An 18,890-nucleotide genomic window follows, 5' to 3' on the forward strand; every position below is an offset into this window, starting at 1 on the left:
GGAGTCACTCCCTTGCATCTGCAGGCACCAACAGCAACGACAACCCGCTGCATGGATCCCCTCTCCTTCTGAGCTCTGTGGATCCTGCAACATGGGTGGTGGTCGGAAGTGGTCCAGATGGTCCTCTCTAACAGCTGTCCAACTTGGGTGGAAGTAAGCCCTTGCCTTCCCACGCAGGACAGTACCCCCGTGCACCGCGTCCTTTGCAGCTGCCAAGGCTTGGCACTTCTTCCAAGGGGTCTTCAGTCTTTGTGTAGCTCCAGCCCCCAGCACTCCTTCCTGCGACGCACAGTTCCCTCAGTGACTCTCCTGTGGCGTGGGACTCCTTTTCGTAGTGCTGCATGGACTCCATTTGCACCCTCTGTTTCCCCATCCTGTGGAACGCCTGTGTGTGCTGCCTGTACGTCTGTGGGCTGTCTGCTATGCTGAGGGCCCCCTATTACTCTCCCTGCTGGGTTCAGTCCTCCTGGGCCTTGCTGGTCCCTGGCAGCGCCATGTTTCACCAACTGCGAGTTTTGCCTGTGCCGAGGTTTGTTGGTGGAATCCGGACATGCAAACCCAACTGCAATCTTCCTTCCGGCTTGGGACATCTCCTGCATCCTCCAGGAACTCGACTCTGACTCCAGGGCTGCAGTGCTGACTTTCCTTCTCCACTGTCGACCAACTCCTGCAATCCTCAGGTTGGTGGCTAGCAGCTCCTGCCCCCACTGGACTGTGCCTTGTCTTCTGGACTTGGTCCCCTCTTTCCACAGGTCTTCCTCTTCAGGAATCCACTGTTGGTTTCTTGCAGTCATCTCTGGGTTTTGCATTTCTCTTCTGTTTTTTCTAAGTGGGTGTTCTGGGAAAATTGTTGTAATTTACTCCTGCTTTCCTAGTTGCTGGGGGGTGTTGTGGTACTTATCTTTGTGCATTCCTGGTACTACCAGCGACCCTCTACAAATTCCACTTACCTGGGTGGGGGTGACACTCTTGTATTCCATTTGTTTTGTGTATGGTTTGTGCTCCCCTTAGGTCCACTATTCTCTATTGTGTTTTACACTATTTGCACTGTTTTCTAACTATTCTTATGTGTATTTCTGACAACTAGTGTATATATCTTGTGTATTACTTACCTCCTAAGGGAGTATTGCCTCTATAGTAATTTTGGTGTTGTGTTACCATAATAAAGTACCTTTATTTTTGTATCACAGTGTATTCTTTCATGTGTGTAGGTGCTGTGTGACTACAGTGATATTGCATAAGCTTTGCATGTCTCCTAGATAAGCCTTGGCTGCTCATCCACAGCTACCTCTAGAGTGCCTGGCGTCTAGACACTGCCTACACTACACTTATAGGGGATACCTGGTATAAGGTGTAAGTACCTTAGGTACCCACCACACACCAGGCTAGCTTCCTACACTATACCTCTACAAAGACACATTGTTTGATACCTGCTTTCTTTCCCTATGTTCACCTGCTTTTTTAAAATTCCATTTCCATTTTATATCGACAGGAGAACGTCCATTTCAATGTAACCAGTGTGGTGCATCCTTTACTCAGAAAGGAAACCTGCTTCGCCATGGCAAGCTGCACACCGGAGAAAAACCTTTCAAGTGTCACCTTTGCAGCTATGCATGTCAGCGTAGAGATGCGCTCTCCGGACATCTGCGAACACATTCAGGTGAGTATGTCAGTAGAGTTCATGCACAGCTAGTGGACTTACCCAGCTATCAGCTGGGTTGTCAGCAATCCTACCTGGCCTTAAATTCAGCTGGTACCGAACAGGAATGAACAGGAACTGAAGGACTGTGAAACCTGAAGGGAAATAGCAGACCTCAACAATGTTGATTCTTCAGTAGATGCACATGCTTTTTCGACTTTGCGCCTGTTTCCAGATTTCAGAATACCAGAAATGTTAGATATTAGAGATTTCACTTTCGTGGTAAACAGGAACATACAGTTAAAAGTAGAATGGTGCAAAAGAGCACACTGCTTGCTTACATTTTAATATGATATTGTGTGGACTTTGAATAAAATACATTTAAGGGCCAACAGGGGATAGGTGAGGTAAACAGATAATCAAGGGCAGTAAACATGTACAAAGTACTCACTGCCTTATCCCGTCGAATGTCTGCCCAATTAGTTTTTTGAGTCACAGGGAGTGAAGAATGCAGGAAGGGTAGAGCCAGTCCCTCAAGCTTTGCCCTATTTGTCCCTGAAGGCCCTTAAAACCCATTGACACACACCAAAGCTGTGCTGAATAAAAGTACTATTGTGTAGTGCCCTTTACCTGTGGATGCTGTATAAGGGTGCCAGGAAAATCCTGACTGTTTTTCTCTGCTCCTTCTCTTACGCGTAAAGTCTCCCTCGGATTATTGACTGACTTGCAGAATAGTGAAGAATGTGGAAGGAGGTGAAGCCATTCTCTTAGACTTTGCCCTAATTGGCCATGAAGTATTTTACAACGAGTGGCTGGGGCAGTGTTGGTCATCTTACCAGAGCCTCGTGGACTTGGAACGCTTGGCTTTTATAAATTGGGCAACAAAAGGCATGGTTTTAGATTGTTTTCTTTTTATTCTGATTATAAAATGATGTGATTCTTAAAGATGGCAAACCAACATATGACAGAAAGAGAGACCATTGATGGGGACCGCACTCATTTAAGGGTTCCACCACTTTATCTACCAGACCAGGGCCCCTCCTCCTCCCCAATAATCTCTTATCTCTTATTTTAATTTTTTCTCCCAAGCACTAAGGAGCATATTTCATTAGCATCATTGTTTTTTACGCTAATGTGGCCCAACGAGGCCAAAATCCTTGTGCCATATTTACAAAGTTGCGCAATATATGCATTGCGCCACTTTGTAACCTTTTGAGCTACATTATGCCTGCACCAGGCATAATGGATGCAAAGGGGGCATTCCCCCGTTAGGGGGGCCACAATAATGGTGTAAGGAAATCTAACAGATTTCCTTGCGTCATTATTTACGGCACTTTTAACACCTGCTCAGAACAGGTGGGGCTTCCATTATTTATAGAAAGGGGGCTTCCATTATTTATAGTGGGCCCCTATGTACTCTGCAGGATTTGGGCGCTACTCATGCAGAGTACATCAATAGCGTCAATAAAAATGACACTATTCCCCATACCCTGTGCCATGGTGCGCCGTATCTTAGATACGACGTACACATGGTGGCAGTAGGGGGGCCCTAAGGTGCGTAAGGAAAGTGGCGCTGCACTAGGTGCAGCGCCACTTACCTTAAATATGCCCCTAAGTGAGTTTGAGATCATAAACGGTAGCAGGATTTGATCCAAGGAAGCCCTTCTGTCTGACTCTCTTATTTCATTACTTTTATCTGTCTCTGAGCTTTTGCTTGGAACCATTATCTATTATCTTTCTGAATCTAAATCAGGCCCTGCCAACCAGACCTCATGCTTCCATATATCCTCTTCTAAGGTGATTTCTGGGACCCTCTGTAATAAGTAGTGTGTGAGGGGGCTCGAGTCTTAGAGGACTCGAGTGCTCGAGCACACAGTGGTTGCTGGGGCAACCGGGGAACGCGTTGATTAAACGGTGCCGGAGCGTCGGAAAACGGACGCGTTTCCTCTGGGGGTCTGAAGTGTTTACAATATTATTAAAGACATAGAAACAACGATTTTTGTGCAGGTTATTACATACCTTCCTTTTTGGCGACGAGGAGACCCTCGGAGACAAACCCATTCCAGACACTGCTGCAGTCAGTTGAGGCTCGAGTTGGAGTCAATTAACCAACGACGTGTGGAGCAGACTCGGAGCTACTGGTGTGAGGTGTTTTCTTCAGCAGGAGGCGTGATTAATGAGGTTTAACAGGAAATAGCACTGTTGGAGTGTTGTGCTAGACAAGCTATCTTGCTATTACAAATGGGCATATACGGCAGCCATTTTGGATGAGTATTTTAAAGACTGTGTTGTATTTTAAAGATTTACTAAGTTTTAAAGGACAAGGAAGTACATAAACATCATTGGAAGTTACTACCTGTAGTAAATATACAAAAAAAAATAGTTTGGTTTACTGCGTTGTATTGGATTCGCCACTTTATGCGCTATGCAGGCTGTTAATCCTCCACCCCCGTTTTTGGAAAGTCCAGGTGAACCACAAATTGCCTGGAGGCATTGGTTTGATGCTTTTGAAACTTATTTGGGGGCAATAGGAGCGGCAAGATTTAGACCTGAGCGTAAAAAATGCCTACTGTTACATTCTATTGGGTTTGAAGGTCGAGCTATCTTCAAACATTTACCGGATATACCAAATGACGAAGAGGAGTTGGATGATTACGAATCTACAGTGAAGAAAATGAGTAACAGGTTCGATTCTCCGCCAAGTTTAGTAGTGTCTAGACACAAGTTTTTCAAGAGGGTTCAGCAAAATGGTGAAGATGTGGATACGTACATTTCTGCGCTGAGGTTGTTGGCAGCTGACTGCCAGTTTGGTGTTCTGAGTGATCAATTGATCAGGGATCAGTTCACTTGTCAAGGCTTGGACAGATCAATTAAGCAGAAATTGTTATCTTTGGACAATCCAACGCTAGCTGAATCTATCAAAATTGCATCGAATCATCAATAAAATCGACTAAAGAAATAGAGAAATCGTTGGATAGTCGGGACAGAATTGGTGTGGTCCGAACTAAAATGGAGAAAGGAAGACTGGACAAAACAATGAATTTGCAACCTTTTAACCAAGGATACAAGAATAGTAGAGACAATAATTCGAGTGTATTTTTTAGACAAAAAAATATTTGCTTTAGATGTGGATATGCCTTACATGTGAAAGGGACAAGAGCGTGTCCGGCTTTAAATGTTCAATGTAGGAATTGTGGAAAAATTGGCCATTTTGCGAAAGTGTGTCAGAGTGAACGTTCAAGAAACAACGCAGTAACGTCAGTGGTTGAGAATGAGGAAGGGTTGGTTGAGAATTTGATTGGAGAAGTTCAAGATATGGTGTTAGTGATTGATGACAAGATGATGAAGAGTGATGATGCTGGGTGCTGCATTGATCCGTATGTCCTCATTAGAGTAGGAAATAAACATTTACGGCTGTTAGTGGATTCGGGTGCGAGAATTACAATGATAACCCAAGAGTTGTTTAGTCAGAATTGGAAAGATCGTACTTTGTTACCTCCAGATAGAGCTCCTGTTTCTTATGAAGGGAGGAAAATAGATCTCCAAGGATATTTTGAGGATATTATGGAGTTCAAGGGAAGAAAGATACAAGGAAAAATTTACGTTGCAGTGAAAGGTTTAAATATCTTGGGTTGGTTTCATCAAGGTCTTTTTGGTATGGTTTTGCGACCTGGTACCAAAGATCAGGTAACAGTGATTAGGGATGTTAATGATGTTGAAGAGACGTTAAATGAATATCCCGAGGTTTTTTCAGGAGACTTAGGAAAGATAAAAGGATTCAAACACAAAATCAAGGTTAAGAACAATGCCATACCAGTCAAACATAAACTTAGGAGTGTACCTTTTAGCATCAGAGAGGAACTGGAAAAAGAACTTCTTGGCTTACGTGACAAAGAGATTATTGAGCCAGTTGAGTCTTCGCTATGGACTTCTCCTTTAGTGGTTACAAAAAAAAATAATGGAGATTTGAGAGTGTATGTGGACTTGAGAGCATTGAACAAAGAGATTTGGGTGGACACGCATCCATTACCAAAAATAAGTGAATTGTTGTCTACGGTTAAGGATGCAAAGATATTTACTAAACTTGATCTTGCTAGCGCTTATCATCAGGTTGAGTTAGATCCAGAATCGAGACATTTGACAGCATTTGTGTCGCCTATTGGGACGTTCCAGTACTGTTGCATGCCGTTTGGGTTAGCCTCGGCAGCTTCAGTCTTTCAAAGGATTATGTGTTCGATATTGAAAGATGTGCCGAATGTATTAGTGTTTCAGGATGATGTGCTGATTTATGCAGGTACTCAACGTGAACATAACCAAGTGTTGAGACAGGTGTTGGATAAGTTTTCATCTTGTGGAATTGCTCTAAAAAGAGAGAAGTGTTTATTTATGAAACCATCAGTAGAATATTTAGGTCATGTTATTTCGGAGGAGGGAATCTTACCAAACCCTGGATTGATAGAAGCCATCAATAAGGCTCCACCCCCGAAGGACAAAGGGGGAGTGAAGTCATTTTTAGGAATGTGTGAATTTTACTCTCAATTCGTATCAAACTTTGCTAGCATAGTTAGGCCGATATCCAATCTTTTGAAGAGTGAGGTATGCTTTGCTTGGGATACTGAGTGTGATAAGGCATTCGAAGAAATAAAGAAGATATTAGTGCTAAGGTACTGAAACCGTTTGATCAAGAGGTTCAATGTTGTTTAACTGTTGATGCAAGTAATGTAGGGGTTGGAGCGGTTTTAACGCAGTTGAAGAATGATGAAGAGAACACAATTGGGTTTGCATCCAGAGCGTTAAGGGAACCGGAAACTCATTTTTCTGTTATTGAAAAGGGCGTATTGTGTGTGGGCGGTTGAGAAATTCAGAAACTATATTTGGGGCAGACATTTCATATTGAAAACAGATCATAAACCTCTCGTGTCGATTCTCAATGGCACAAATAATAAAACTGGTACACCGAATTGCGAGGTTTACGGCAAGATTGATACAGTATGATTTTGAAGTCATTCATATTCAAGGAGGAAAGAATGTCAGAGCAGACTATCTATCACGGTTTCCAGCTCAAATTGTAGAAGGGGATGATGATAATTGGGCAGATGAGAGTTGCTTGATTGCTGCTGTGGAAATTGAACAAGTCTGTGTGTGTTCAGAAAATGTATGGAGGGAGAAATTATATGCAGACAAAATTTTGTGTGAAGTAATCAAGAATGTCAAAGAAGGGTGGCCTCATGAAAGGGGATTGACGTATGGTGTTCAACCATTTTGGAAAGTTGCTGACGAGTTGACTATTGAGGACAATATACTGCTGAGGAATGACAAATTAATTCCACCAGAAGATTTGAGAAGCAGAATCAAGGAAAAAGCTCATGAGGGGCATTTAGGTGCAACAATGACCAAGAAAAGAGTGCGTGAGCGTTTTTGGTGGCCATGTATGGATAGTGAAATTGACAGTTTGGTGAAGAATTGCACCATATGTTATAATAGTGATAAGTCATTTAGGACATGTACCCCTCCCATGATTCCAATTGATTGTCCTACTGGTCCTTGGAAGAAGTTGGGAGTGGATTTGGTGGGACCATTTCATGCTTTGAATTGCAGTACCAGGTATGCGTACGTTGTAGTTGACTATTACTCAAAATGGCCATACGTGAAGTTTGTTCAGGATCCTAATGCTAGATCGTTGGTTATGTTTTTGAGAGAGGTTTTCATGAGTGAAGGTTTTCCCGAAGAAATAATTACAGACAATGGTGTACAATTTTTGTCTGACGAATTCAAAGTGTTTTTGGGTGAAGGATCAATTAAACATTTGAAGTGTTCACTTTATCAACCCCAAACAAATGGTTTGGTGGAACGTTTTAATCGTGTACTAGGTGACTGCATTAGGTGGTCGCTGAGAAACAAATGTGTGGTGACTACATCTGTCCAGGCAATGCTATGGTTTTATAGAACAACACCACACTCCACCACTGGAGTGTCCCCTTTTGAAGCGTTAAGGGGAAGAAAGGCTTGTATGCAAGTATGTCCGGGGTGGATGTCTAGATTTTTCAAGAGTATGCGATTGGAAGAGTGTGCGAAAATTGTCCAACGGAATGTTAAAGAAAAACAGGTTGTACAAAAAATGCATTTTGACAAACGGAAAGGTGTTAAGAGAATTGGTTTATCAACAGGAGATTGGGTGTCTATAAAGCTGCCTACTTTTGTCAAAAAAGGGGATCCGAAATTCTCTGACCCGGTAAGAGTGAAGTTGGTGAAAGGGAATGCAGTTAAAGTTGACGGAAACAAATGGTGGAACATGTCAAAGGTTGTTAAACTTCAGAATGGGTTGGAAGAGTGCCGTATTGACCATGGGTTAAGGACTAATTCAGGGTCACAGGATTCTAATACTCTCCAGCAACCGGTATTGCAGGTACCGTCAACGCGTAAGAGTCTACGTTTAAGGAGAGTTCCTTGGAAACTCAGAGTGTGATGATTCTGTGTGTAAACGCAGCTAAAAAAAAAAAAAAAAAAAACATAGTTATCCATAAGATTGCTTTATGTGAAGAAAATGTTCAATGAAAATTATTTTTGTTCTATAAACATGTTAAGTTAGTTATAGTTGTTTGTGTAAGGAGTTATATTCATAATATGCTTTAAGTGAGACAGTTGAATAATTATGTGGAGTTGTTTTTAGTTGTTTGTAAAAGAAATTATATAGTTTAAAAAAAAAAAAAAATCAATGTAATAAGTAGTGTGTGCTGGCGCTCAAGTCTTAGAGGACTCGAGTGCTCGAGCACACAATGGTTGCTGGGGCAACCGGGGAACGCGTTGATTAAACGGTGCCGGAGCGTCGGAAAACGGACGTGTTTCCTCTGGGGGTCTGAAGTGTTTACAAGATTATTAAAGACTTAGAAACAACGATTTTTGTGCAGGTTATTACACCCTCCCAGCAGGTGAAGTTATAAAAATGTTAAGCGGTCCCTGGATTGCAACATTGATTTTGGCCATTGATCATTCACAGATCTCTGCTTTGGAACTACCTATGTGATTAGTTGGGTTTTAGGGCACACATTAAAAGCCAATAATGCAGCCTAAAATGGCGTGCTGATAGATGTCAGGGTACAGCTTAAACTGTAACACTGGACACAACTGTGACTAAGCGAAGAAAGAGCAGCCCTTTCCTGTAGCCACCCTTCACCTAACAAACATATAAAAGCTATCAAGTGTCTCCTTTAGAAGGTCACAGTTACCTTGCAATATAGATAAATTTAGATGAATGAAGATGAAGAGCATTACAGGAGCTGGAATCCAAGACTCCAAAACTGCCCTAAATCATAGTAGCAAAAGAGTCAAAAATAATCTACAAGGCTGTAGAATCCAATAGGGAAAAAACAGCAGCAGGAACACGAGCAAAAAATCTGAGATACAAAGCATCTAAGGTGGTGATGATTACAATACGGAAACCAGCATTACAACAAATCCTTCTTAGATCCAACCTCCTTTATATATGAGTAGAACAGAAAATTAGGAGTTAAACCCCACAAAGGGCCTAAAAAAACCCTTGCCTATATATATATATATATATATATATATATAGACGAATGTAGATGAAGAGGATTAAACTAATGGGAAACCAAGACTCCAAAACTACCCTAAATCGGAGTAGTGAAAGAGTTAATCATAATCTGCAAGGCTGATGACTCCAACAGGGATAATCAGCAGCAGAAAAAATCAGAGGCAAAAAGTTTGCAAGGTTTTGATTCACACAGTAGGGAAACCAAAATCATTATATGCTTTTTAAATTATGCTTCTTAGATCCAAGCTGCATTATGTAAGAGCAGAGTCAGGAGATAAAAGTTGCATATCTGACACGTCTTAGGATCCATAGACAAACCGGAGCTATTCAACCTAAACCCGATTCATGTTTTTTATGGTTGGTATTGTTAAAGCATGGATAACTGTTGCCACTGCACTCGATGTTCAGTCAAAACCTTAGAACAAAACAAATGCTGTCCACAAATATCAACACAATATGATTCAAGACATCAGAAAAAAACGAATCTATGAAGAGCTGAAAAAATGCAAGTGCATTGCACAGCTCAAATTTCATTATTCACTACTCAAAATGCCCAAAGAGCCTGTGAAAAGCCATTTTCTATTCTGTTATGATGGGAATGTTCCCTGCATGGAGAACAACCATGTACACCTGCCATGAGTGTATGTGAAACTGGTATCCTGACTTTTTGTTTGGCCATTGCATCTTTCTAATCTAGTGTGTGTGCAGAGGCCTAGATCTGTTCCTTAAGAATGCAAGATTCAGAACATATTTTGTGACCTCTGAGATGAGGTGTGCACAAAGCAACCCCTCACAATTAGGATAAGACTATTATCAATGTCCGGGGTTAGACACGTAAACCTACAGTAGCAGCGTACTTCGTTTTTATGAATTATTAGGGTGACAAAAACCTTTCTTTATGTCAAAGATAGTGTGGTCCACTGACCTCTCTATTGTAAAGTTCCACTGTTATAGGAACTGCCAGAATCCTGTTCTGTCATCCAAAGGAAATGTTTAGTGTGTATATGTGCAGTGCCTGAGTGGCATATGTGTGGTAGTAAGGCTCTGTATGGTATTAGTATTATCACTAGTGGGATCCATTTTGGATGTCCGTGGTTTCGCATGACACAAGTTGAAGAAATAGGATGGCATTTCCCCAGAGAGTGGAAGTGTATTGCCTGAATTCCTGTGGTGGAGACCAAGACAGTGAAGTTTGGAAGGGAGGATGGAGACAGGAACATTTATCTAGAACACTGTTAAAAAGGTCTGCTGATTAGTTCCTCCTGAGCATTACTGGTCTGAGGAGTTGGACTGCATTTTCTGTGTTTCAAGGTGATGAGGTTTCTAGGCAGGGCCTAACCTTTTGCCTGTTTCTGATTGCTGCTTTAGGAAGGCTAATGACTACTCAGTGCAGAAATCATACACTATATTGGGCTCGGGATTTCGATACTCACACATGGGGTCAGGCCCATTTCTATTGCTACCTGCTGGGAGAGCCATCATCTTGCACAAAGGAACAGCCAGAAAATAACATTTGAAAGAGAACTACCCAAATCGTTTCTGAAACCTTCAAGATTGGATCCGCATCTTGTGTCTGTAAAATGTGTATAAAATTTGACTCAAGCCACCCCAATTTCCTCCTGCTCTAGGTTCTTCTTGGCCAACGAAGGGTGTCCTACGTGGAGTACCTAAAGAGCTGCTCTGTGACCTGGGTTAGCGCCTGCCACACAGCCAGTCACCCAGAGTTGAGGAGACATCATCTGAAGTCTACATGTTCTGATGAAGGAACTATAGGTCTGCCTAAGTACCTAAAAGCCTGCTGCCTGCTGAGAGAATAAAGAAGTGTGGATGACTCTGCAGAAGGAGAGACTGCCCAAGAGGAGAGGCCCAGCATATTCCCATCACGAGGAGCACCCAGAGAAAGCTGACTACCAGGGGGAGCGAAGTCAGGAGCGACTTGTGAGGTACTGGGTTTTTCAGAACCGGTACTGATCCGGTAACCCAGCGGTGCCAGGGTACACCCAAAGACCTCGGGTACTTTCCTGATTCAGACCACAGAAACTCAGAGTCTTCTAGGTGAAGTCAAAGATCGAATTTATTGGCTGCAGCCAAGTAACAAGCGTCCTAGAAGTGCAACAGCACGGTTTGTATGTTCTCAGGAGACTGTGTTTCAATGCAAAGTCAGGTTTCCTTATATACAGTTTTTTAAGCTTCAGGCAAACATTCTTGACATTTTGGTTGGTCATTCACATGTTTTCACTACAAAGGAAAAAAGTGTCATGATGAAACCTCATATTTCATGTCATCCAACCCATAATAAATTACCTGGCAAGGCCTAGTATTTTACATCAGATAAGTGTGGACCCCCAATAAAAACGGGCACCTCCCCCTCGTGAAGTAAGAAGAAGAAAAGAGCAGGTGCAGGTGTGAGCAAGATTAGGCAGGGTGTGTGAGCGATAATAAGGGTTTTATGGCATGGTGTGCCTTGATGCTATCTGATTCGGCCACTGGGAGAGGGACTGACCAAACAGGTTTGGCCTGAGGCAATGGTTCCAGCTTGCCCAGGTCAGAGAAAAGTCAATCAAGGTGTACGTGTCCTTGGAATCAAATCTGACTGTATTATAAGCCTATGTGAGGGCAACTTTTAAAAATGGCTGCGTGTATAAAATGGGAGCCACGAGTGCAGGACGAAAATTGTGATTTCGAGGTGAAAACGCTGCTGGAATTGAGCGAAAATGCTCATGCTTAGTGTACTAGTCATTATCGGTCTTTTGATACTAAAATCGTACTGCTGTGGCAAAGTAAATTACATGGGTCCAGAATCTTTAGAACCACACTTGTGTCTGTGAGGAAGTTACCAGTTTCTTTTAAGCAGGTTGCATAGGAACTGCTGCAAGACTGCAAGAACAAGCATTAATTTAATCTGGCTATCTGCAGTGAATCTGAGAGTATCATGCCGCTCCTCCTCTTGAGTTTGGGAGAAGGAGCTGCATTGCCACAGAGGCTGAAAGCTCTGAACACCCCAGAGCAACAACTACCAAAGACACACCACCAGGGATAACTCGCCTTCAGGCTGCAATTGAACACCTGTCCCTCCTAGCCATTGAGGCCTTCGCTGCTAATGATGAGTGCTGCCGTGCAGGCCTGCGATTCTGATTCATCAAGTAGTATCTCCTCCAAAAGGAGTTCTTTTCTCTGGCCTCAGCAGAAGAGAAGCCAAGCATGTAAAAGAACTGTCACCGGAACAAGTGACTTGAACGCACACAAGTGTCTGCTGTGTGGGTATAAGACTTTTTGCCTTAGTAAAAACAAGGGTGAAATATGTGAACAGAGGTGTGCATTTGTTCAGTGACTTGTATCTAATCAATACCTATGCCCACAGTGTACTGCAAACTCTAGTCATCAGCGATCTCTTCTAGCAGACAGAGAGCGGTGTGAGTGGAGGATGTAACATCTTGCTGAACATCATTACTGAGATTACAACCCTGTAATTACAATTCCTGTTGAACTGTGTAGTATTTAGTTTTGCTGTGAGATTTCGTTTAAATACAAAAATAGGCACTGGACTGGACTATATGTTTTTGTGTCTGTTCATTCGTTAATGTAGGAGATGGTAAGTATCCATCAAAATAAGGTTGGTAAAAGTATCTTCCCCTCGCACAGACTGTCTTTCTAAGTGGTATTAGATGCCAATCTTTGTTCATAATTTGATTTAAACTTTGAAAGTTGATACAGGGTCTGAGATCTTGTTGCGTTTTTGGAACTAATAACAGAGGTTACTCCTGATGGTGATGAACAATGTATAGTCAAACCTTTCTGTAGATCCTCTCATAATACTAATCTTAATCTCATTTTCAGACAATGAATAAATGTGCCCTAAGGGTACAAAAGTGCCTTTTTCAACTGGTATGGTGCAGTCATACTCCTGATGCAGGTTTGGCAAAAACTGAAGCAGAAGCATACTGGAGTGGCACTTTAGGAAGGATGGCTACTGTTAAATATGAAGAAGTCTTGGATATTTCTGTTTGTCTGTAGGAGGCCACTAAACTCCTATAGCACGCACCACTAATGACACCGTTTGAGTAGCCAAATTTATATAATTATTGTGCCTCTTCAGTCAAGGAATTCCAAAAATCACAGCACCTTTTAGAGAGACTATTAATTCAAAAAAGAGTTTTTCTCTGTTATCACCGAAAGAGACTTTTAGGGGCAGTTAAGTCTACTTAATTAAGCCTGAAGCCAGCAGAGTACGATTAATAGTCTGAATTACTTCAAGCATCTTCTTAGCTATCTTAAATGTTGTTGTTATTAACCAATCATAATAAACATTCCATATGCTGTGCTATCCAAAAGTCCAGGAATGTCAACAATCTTTCCATCTTTGGTTCTCAATACATTATACAAAAGAAATGACTGTCCGAGTTACTGAGAAAACCTCCTATATAAGGAAGCCAACGCACTTCTACCTAGCTTCTTTTACAAAGGTCGGAGTCCTGTCTACCTTCTTGTGTAGATATGGAGTCAAGCACAGATTGCTACTATAATCTTTTTTATTCTTCGTCAAAGGCCACCTGGCTGCTTCTACTTACATAGGTTCCTCTTGAGAAGAAGAATCACTAATTTTCAAAGTTTGAAATGCCAACTTAAGATTTCTTTCTTTCATTACTCCTATACCAAAGTCTACATTTGAAACTATTTCAGTAAGGTCAGAAAATTAATTAGGACAATCAGTATGAATTAATTTGTGCTTTATTTTTTCTTTTAGTGTACTTCAAAGTAATGTTGTTTGAGTCTTCTCAACTCAAGTACTCTCAGCAGCTAATTGGTGAAAACGAATCACATAAGCCACTTTTCCATACTTCCTTGCAAAATATCACAAAGCGCCTTCCGAGGGGAATGCTTAAATCTGCATTGCAGGAGCCTCACTGATAGTCACAAACACAGAATATTCCTATGCGTCTGTGGGAATCCTGGAACACTTTATCTTCAAATCTTGAAAAAATCATTATTAGTGGGAGGTAAAACCTCAGTTCTCGTAGTGTACAGTTACCTCCAAGAAGTAATGACAGGCTTGCTTTTTGATCAATGTAAAAAGATCACATTGCAGCACCTGACAACAAGGCAACCCTGAGTTGAATTAGAAACACTTCCATTATATACACACATTTCTGCATGGTAGAATTCTCACTGATAGTCATGAACGTAAAATAGTCCCGCCCACTCCGCAACACTCCCTTATATGTATTTTTCTGATGTTGGAAATAGACACCTCAATAATGAACAGTCTGGTGACACATCCATAAGTGTGCGACAGGCTAGTTTTAACTGCATTTTATCTACAGAAAAGTACAGGTATATAAGTGACATGCCAAATCACATTGTAGCATTTGATGTAGAAATGGCTTTATTTAAGCCATGTAAGACCTCTGGTAAAAAGAGACTACACTCAGAGGACCTACATAAAGAGTGTATTTATTGCTTCTTTCTTGAACACAAAGTCAAACACCAAAAGATCTGCTGCACTTTCTCCCAGAAAACCCTGAAGGACAGGGAGGGAAGACTACTCTTGTGGCTTCAGAGACTAAACTCAAAAGATCACCAGTCTCTGAGGAAGAGAGTGATGACTCTTTGAAAATGGAGAACTCCAACAAGAGGGACAGATCACAGGAAAACATGCCTTCAGGACAAGCTAGAAAGGCCCTTAAAAATATCACCAACAACAAAGTAAAAAATCTGAGGAGCGCTTTAAGAAAATCAAAGATTCGTCTAAGGTTCCTTCAAAACCAACAACGGCGTCTATTAAGGACGTTTCTCTTAGAAAAACGTCAAAATCACTTCCTTTGACAAAAGCGACTGTCTCCATAACAAAATTACAAATGTATTCATGTTCGACAGTGACATCTGTCGTTGACAACACCGACTACCATGACGTCGAGATTCAGCTTCATCACCAATGATAATTTCATTGTTTCTGATAGCGTCGAAGACCATAATCCTGAGCAAGTTACTATCGGCAGCACCGTCAACAAAAAAGGGCCCTGTCTCTCCTACGTTGAAGCAGTCATCTAAGTGTTTGCCAACGACGACAAAACCACTGTTGCCAACTGACTCATTGACGAACACACTGACAACTGCAGCACCATTGCCGAAGACACCATCGACAACAACCTCATCGACTAGGATACCATTGACTACAGTCCTATCGACAAGAACACCATAGACGACTCCATAGTTGACAACAGTTTCGTCAGCTAAAATGCCTACAAGTGCTGAAAACCTAAGAAACCATAGTCGACGACGAAACCAGCAAATTCACCTTCGATGAAGACAACAAAGGCAGCCCTAACGCCTTTAATGCCTACTTCCATCATGTCACTAGCTGAGACATCTCCAATTGAGGTCATTCTTCCTGCTGACATGCCTCCTAGTATAAGTTCCCATTCTCACTGGCTCCCTTGCTAGATGAGAAGTCAGATGATGAAGGCCTCTTTGGAGTGGCTCATAGTCCTTCAGAATTACATATCAAATATCAAGATGATGAGGAATATGTTGACCATTACTATCAAGACGAAACATACGTAGGTGAGCAGACACAAGAGAAATACTCTGTCTGTTCTCTACAAGTTTATCAGGAGCAAACAGTTCAGTTGCCACGAGAGCTGGCCTCCAACCTGCAGGTCATGTTCAAGGATTATTGCAGACGTTTTCCAGAACCTTCAGCATCTGAGCCTGCATTGCACCTACAAACACATGTGAGCTCTCCATGTTACTCGGTTATCAGTCAAGCAGCTCAGAGGCGCTCAAAGAATCCTTCCTCACCTATCACTACACTCCTGGATAAAGATGGGCGACGAGTGGCCACAATAATGGACATCATAGCTCGGAGACATACCCTCAAATTCTTTACCAAACCACAAAAGTCCCACCTGAGGAGCACCCCCTCCTCATCTAAAACAACTACTGATAGATGTTTCTATTATGTTAAAAAAGGGGGCAATAGAGAGGTCCCGAAGCCTCATAAGGGAATTGGTTTCTACTCCAGTTTCTTCTTCATCATGAAAGAGTCAGGAGACTGACTTCCGATCTTAGATCTTCAGAAGCTAAACAAGTATTTGAAAAAGCAGTCATTTCGGATAGTCACCTTACAGGACATTTTACACCTTCTCAATCATGGGGACCATATGACAGCTCTTGACCTGCAGGACACATATTTCCATATTCCCATTTATCCCAAACATCAAAAGTATTTATGACTCCAAGTAGCCGGCACTCACTACCAGTTCAAGGTTCTCCCTTTCGGATTAAAGGCAGCTCACATGAGGCAGAAATGAGTGCAACTATTCCCATACTTGGATGATTGGTTAATAAAGGCTCCAACGTCTCAACAAGCCACTGCGGATACGAACATATGCCTCTAATTGTTCAGGAAACTACGTCTCACAATCAAAATGCAGAAGTTGTCTTTCAATCCGAAGACAGGGCTAACCTTTCTCTGCACAATTCGAGACACCAAAAACAGACAAGGCTTTTGTCTCTCTGGAGCGACAGAACAAAATCCAGCAGTTAGCCCAAAGGCTCGCCAGAAGAGAGTCGTTTCTGTTTGATTGTACAAGTCACTCCTGGGAATGCTATCCTCTTGTATTCCCCTGATCCCCAATTTCAGAATTTACATGCGTCCATTACAGGAAGAATTAGTCAAGCAGTGGAAAAAGTTCGGGGATTTTTCAATTATATCATTCAGATTACCCCAGTAATGGTCTCAACAATGCAATGGTGGACTCTGAAAGAAAATATAGCAAGGAGATTGATATTTCTATCAAAGGTAGCAGGCTTTGTCATCATGACAGACGCATCCCTAGAAGGATGCAGCACTTATCTCCAGGATCTCTCAGTCAGCAGGAAATGGTCCACATCTGAAAAGAGAATGCACATAAATCATCTGGAACTAAAGACCATAGCTCTGGCTCTCTTCTCTTTTCTTCCCAGAAATGCAGGATCATTATTACTCATCCCTACAGATAACACCACCAGCATGCACTACTTAAACAAGCGGGGAGGAACAAGATTGACAGCCCTATCACAAAAGGCACAAGAAATTTGAAAGTGGGCTATACAGAACTAGATATCACTGAGAGCGGAGCATTAGCCAGGGGCGTCCAATGTGTTAGCAAGCATGTTAAGCAGGTTGACTACCAATTGCCATGATTGGGAACTTGACTATCAAGTTCTTCAAGACATCTTTACTCACTGGGGCAAACTGCAACTAGACCTACTTTCAACCAAGAACAACCGAAAATGCCAGTATTATGCAAGCTGGCATCACCAGAAAGTGTTTTGGGGGAATGCATTTCCAATCAGATGCTCAAAAATCTCTGCATACGCTTTTCCTCCTGATTCCTTTAATCCCCAGGATACTCAGGAAATAGAAAAGGAAACCATGGAGACTCGTTGTCATTGCTCCAAAATGGCCCAGACAGTTCTGGTACACAGAGCTTCTTCTTCTCTCAGAACAACCACACATCCAACTAACGCCTAGTCTGACGTTACTGACAATAAACAGAGGCCAGATACCCCACCCCAATCCGACTTCTCTGCATTTGTTGGCCTGGCTCCTGAGTTCCATGAACTTGAAAATCTAGACATTCCCACAGATTGTAGAGAATCCTTCTTAAAGCAAGTGCAGACTCCACCAACAAGACATGTAAGCTAAAGTGGAAATGTTTCTGTGTTTGGTGCTAACAAAAAGGTTTATACCCATTTTCTTCTACCCCTGAACATATGTTATCACGTCTCTTACACCTGGCAAAATCTGAGCTTGCACATTCATCCATAAAGGTTCATCTAGCGGCAATATCTCGCTTAAGGAGATCTGACAAGTCATCTTCGCTTTAGTTGGCAGGGATCATTAAACAGTTTCTTACTGGGTTTTTCAGGGTTTTCCCTCCTGTGAAGGAACCTCCTCTTGCTTGACATCTCAATGTCACACTAAGCCAGTTAATGAAAGCCCCATTTGGACCAGTCCACAAAGCAGACTTAAAATATCTCACTTGGAAGGTGGCATTACTCCTAGCACTAACATCAGCTAGAAGAGTTGGTGAAATGCAAGCATTTACCATAAAAGAGCCTTTTTATTCAGTTCAAGAAGGACAGTGTTGTTCTCAGAATTAACCTTAAATTCATACCTAACATACCTTCAGATTTTCATCTTAATGAGCCCATTGTTTTAAAGACATGTTTTTTCAAACCCTCAAACAATGGCGAAAAGATCCCTCCACACCTTGGACATTAGAAGGCGCATTAAGTTCTGTTTACACAGAACAAAGCAATTTCACACATCAGACCAGTTATTTGTAGCGTTTGGCAATTTTCAAAAGGGATTTCCAGCTTCCAAGTCGACTATTGCAAGGTGGATTACAGCCAGCATTCAGTCCTGCCACGTTAAAGCAGGAAAACCCTTGATGCACAGAGTGAAGGCCAATTTTATAAGAGCCGTATCTACATCCACTACTCTTTTTGCTGATGTGCTGATTCAGAAGATCTGCAGAGCGGCAACATGGTCCAGCAGACACACCTTCACCCAGCATTACTGTCTGGACGCTGCTGACAAGACTGATGCTGCACTGGGAGAAGCTGTATTGCGCCAGCTATTTCTATAAGGTGAGCCAATTCTAATTCTTTCTTTCCTACCATCCGCTTCATCTTGGTAATATTGTTATTTGC

At 42.0% G+C, this 18,890-nt stretch overlaps 1 protein-coding gene across 1 annotated transcript in view; it reads left to right on the forward strand.

Annotated features, from left to right (window-relative positions):
* IKZF3 (IKAROS family zinc finger 3) overlaps positions 1-18,890 on the forward strand; it is a 449,605-nt gene that overhangs the window by 238,475 nt on the left and 192,240 nt on the right. The window contains exon 5 of the mRNA XM_069237426.1: positions 1,493-1,660. Coding sequence (XP_069093527.1) covers positions 1,493-1,660 — 168 coding nt within the window. The remainder of the gene's footprint in view (positions 1-1,492; positions 1,661-18,890) is intronic.

The sequence above is a fragment of the Pleurodeles waltl genome, chromosome 6 (genome assembly GCF_031143425.1).
Source record: "Pleurodeles waltl isolate 20211129_DDA chromosome 6, aPleWal1.hap1.20221129, whole genome shotgun sequence".
Taxonomy (NCBI): Eukaryota; Metazoa; Chordata; class Amphibia; order Caudata; family Salamandridae; genus Pleurodeles; species Pleurodeles waltl.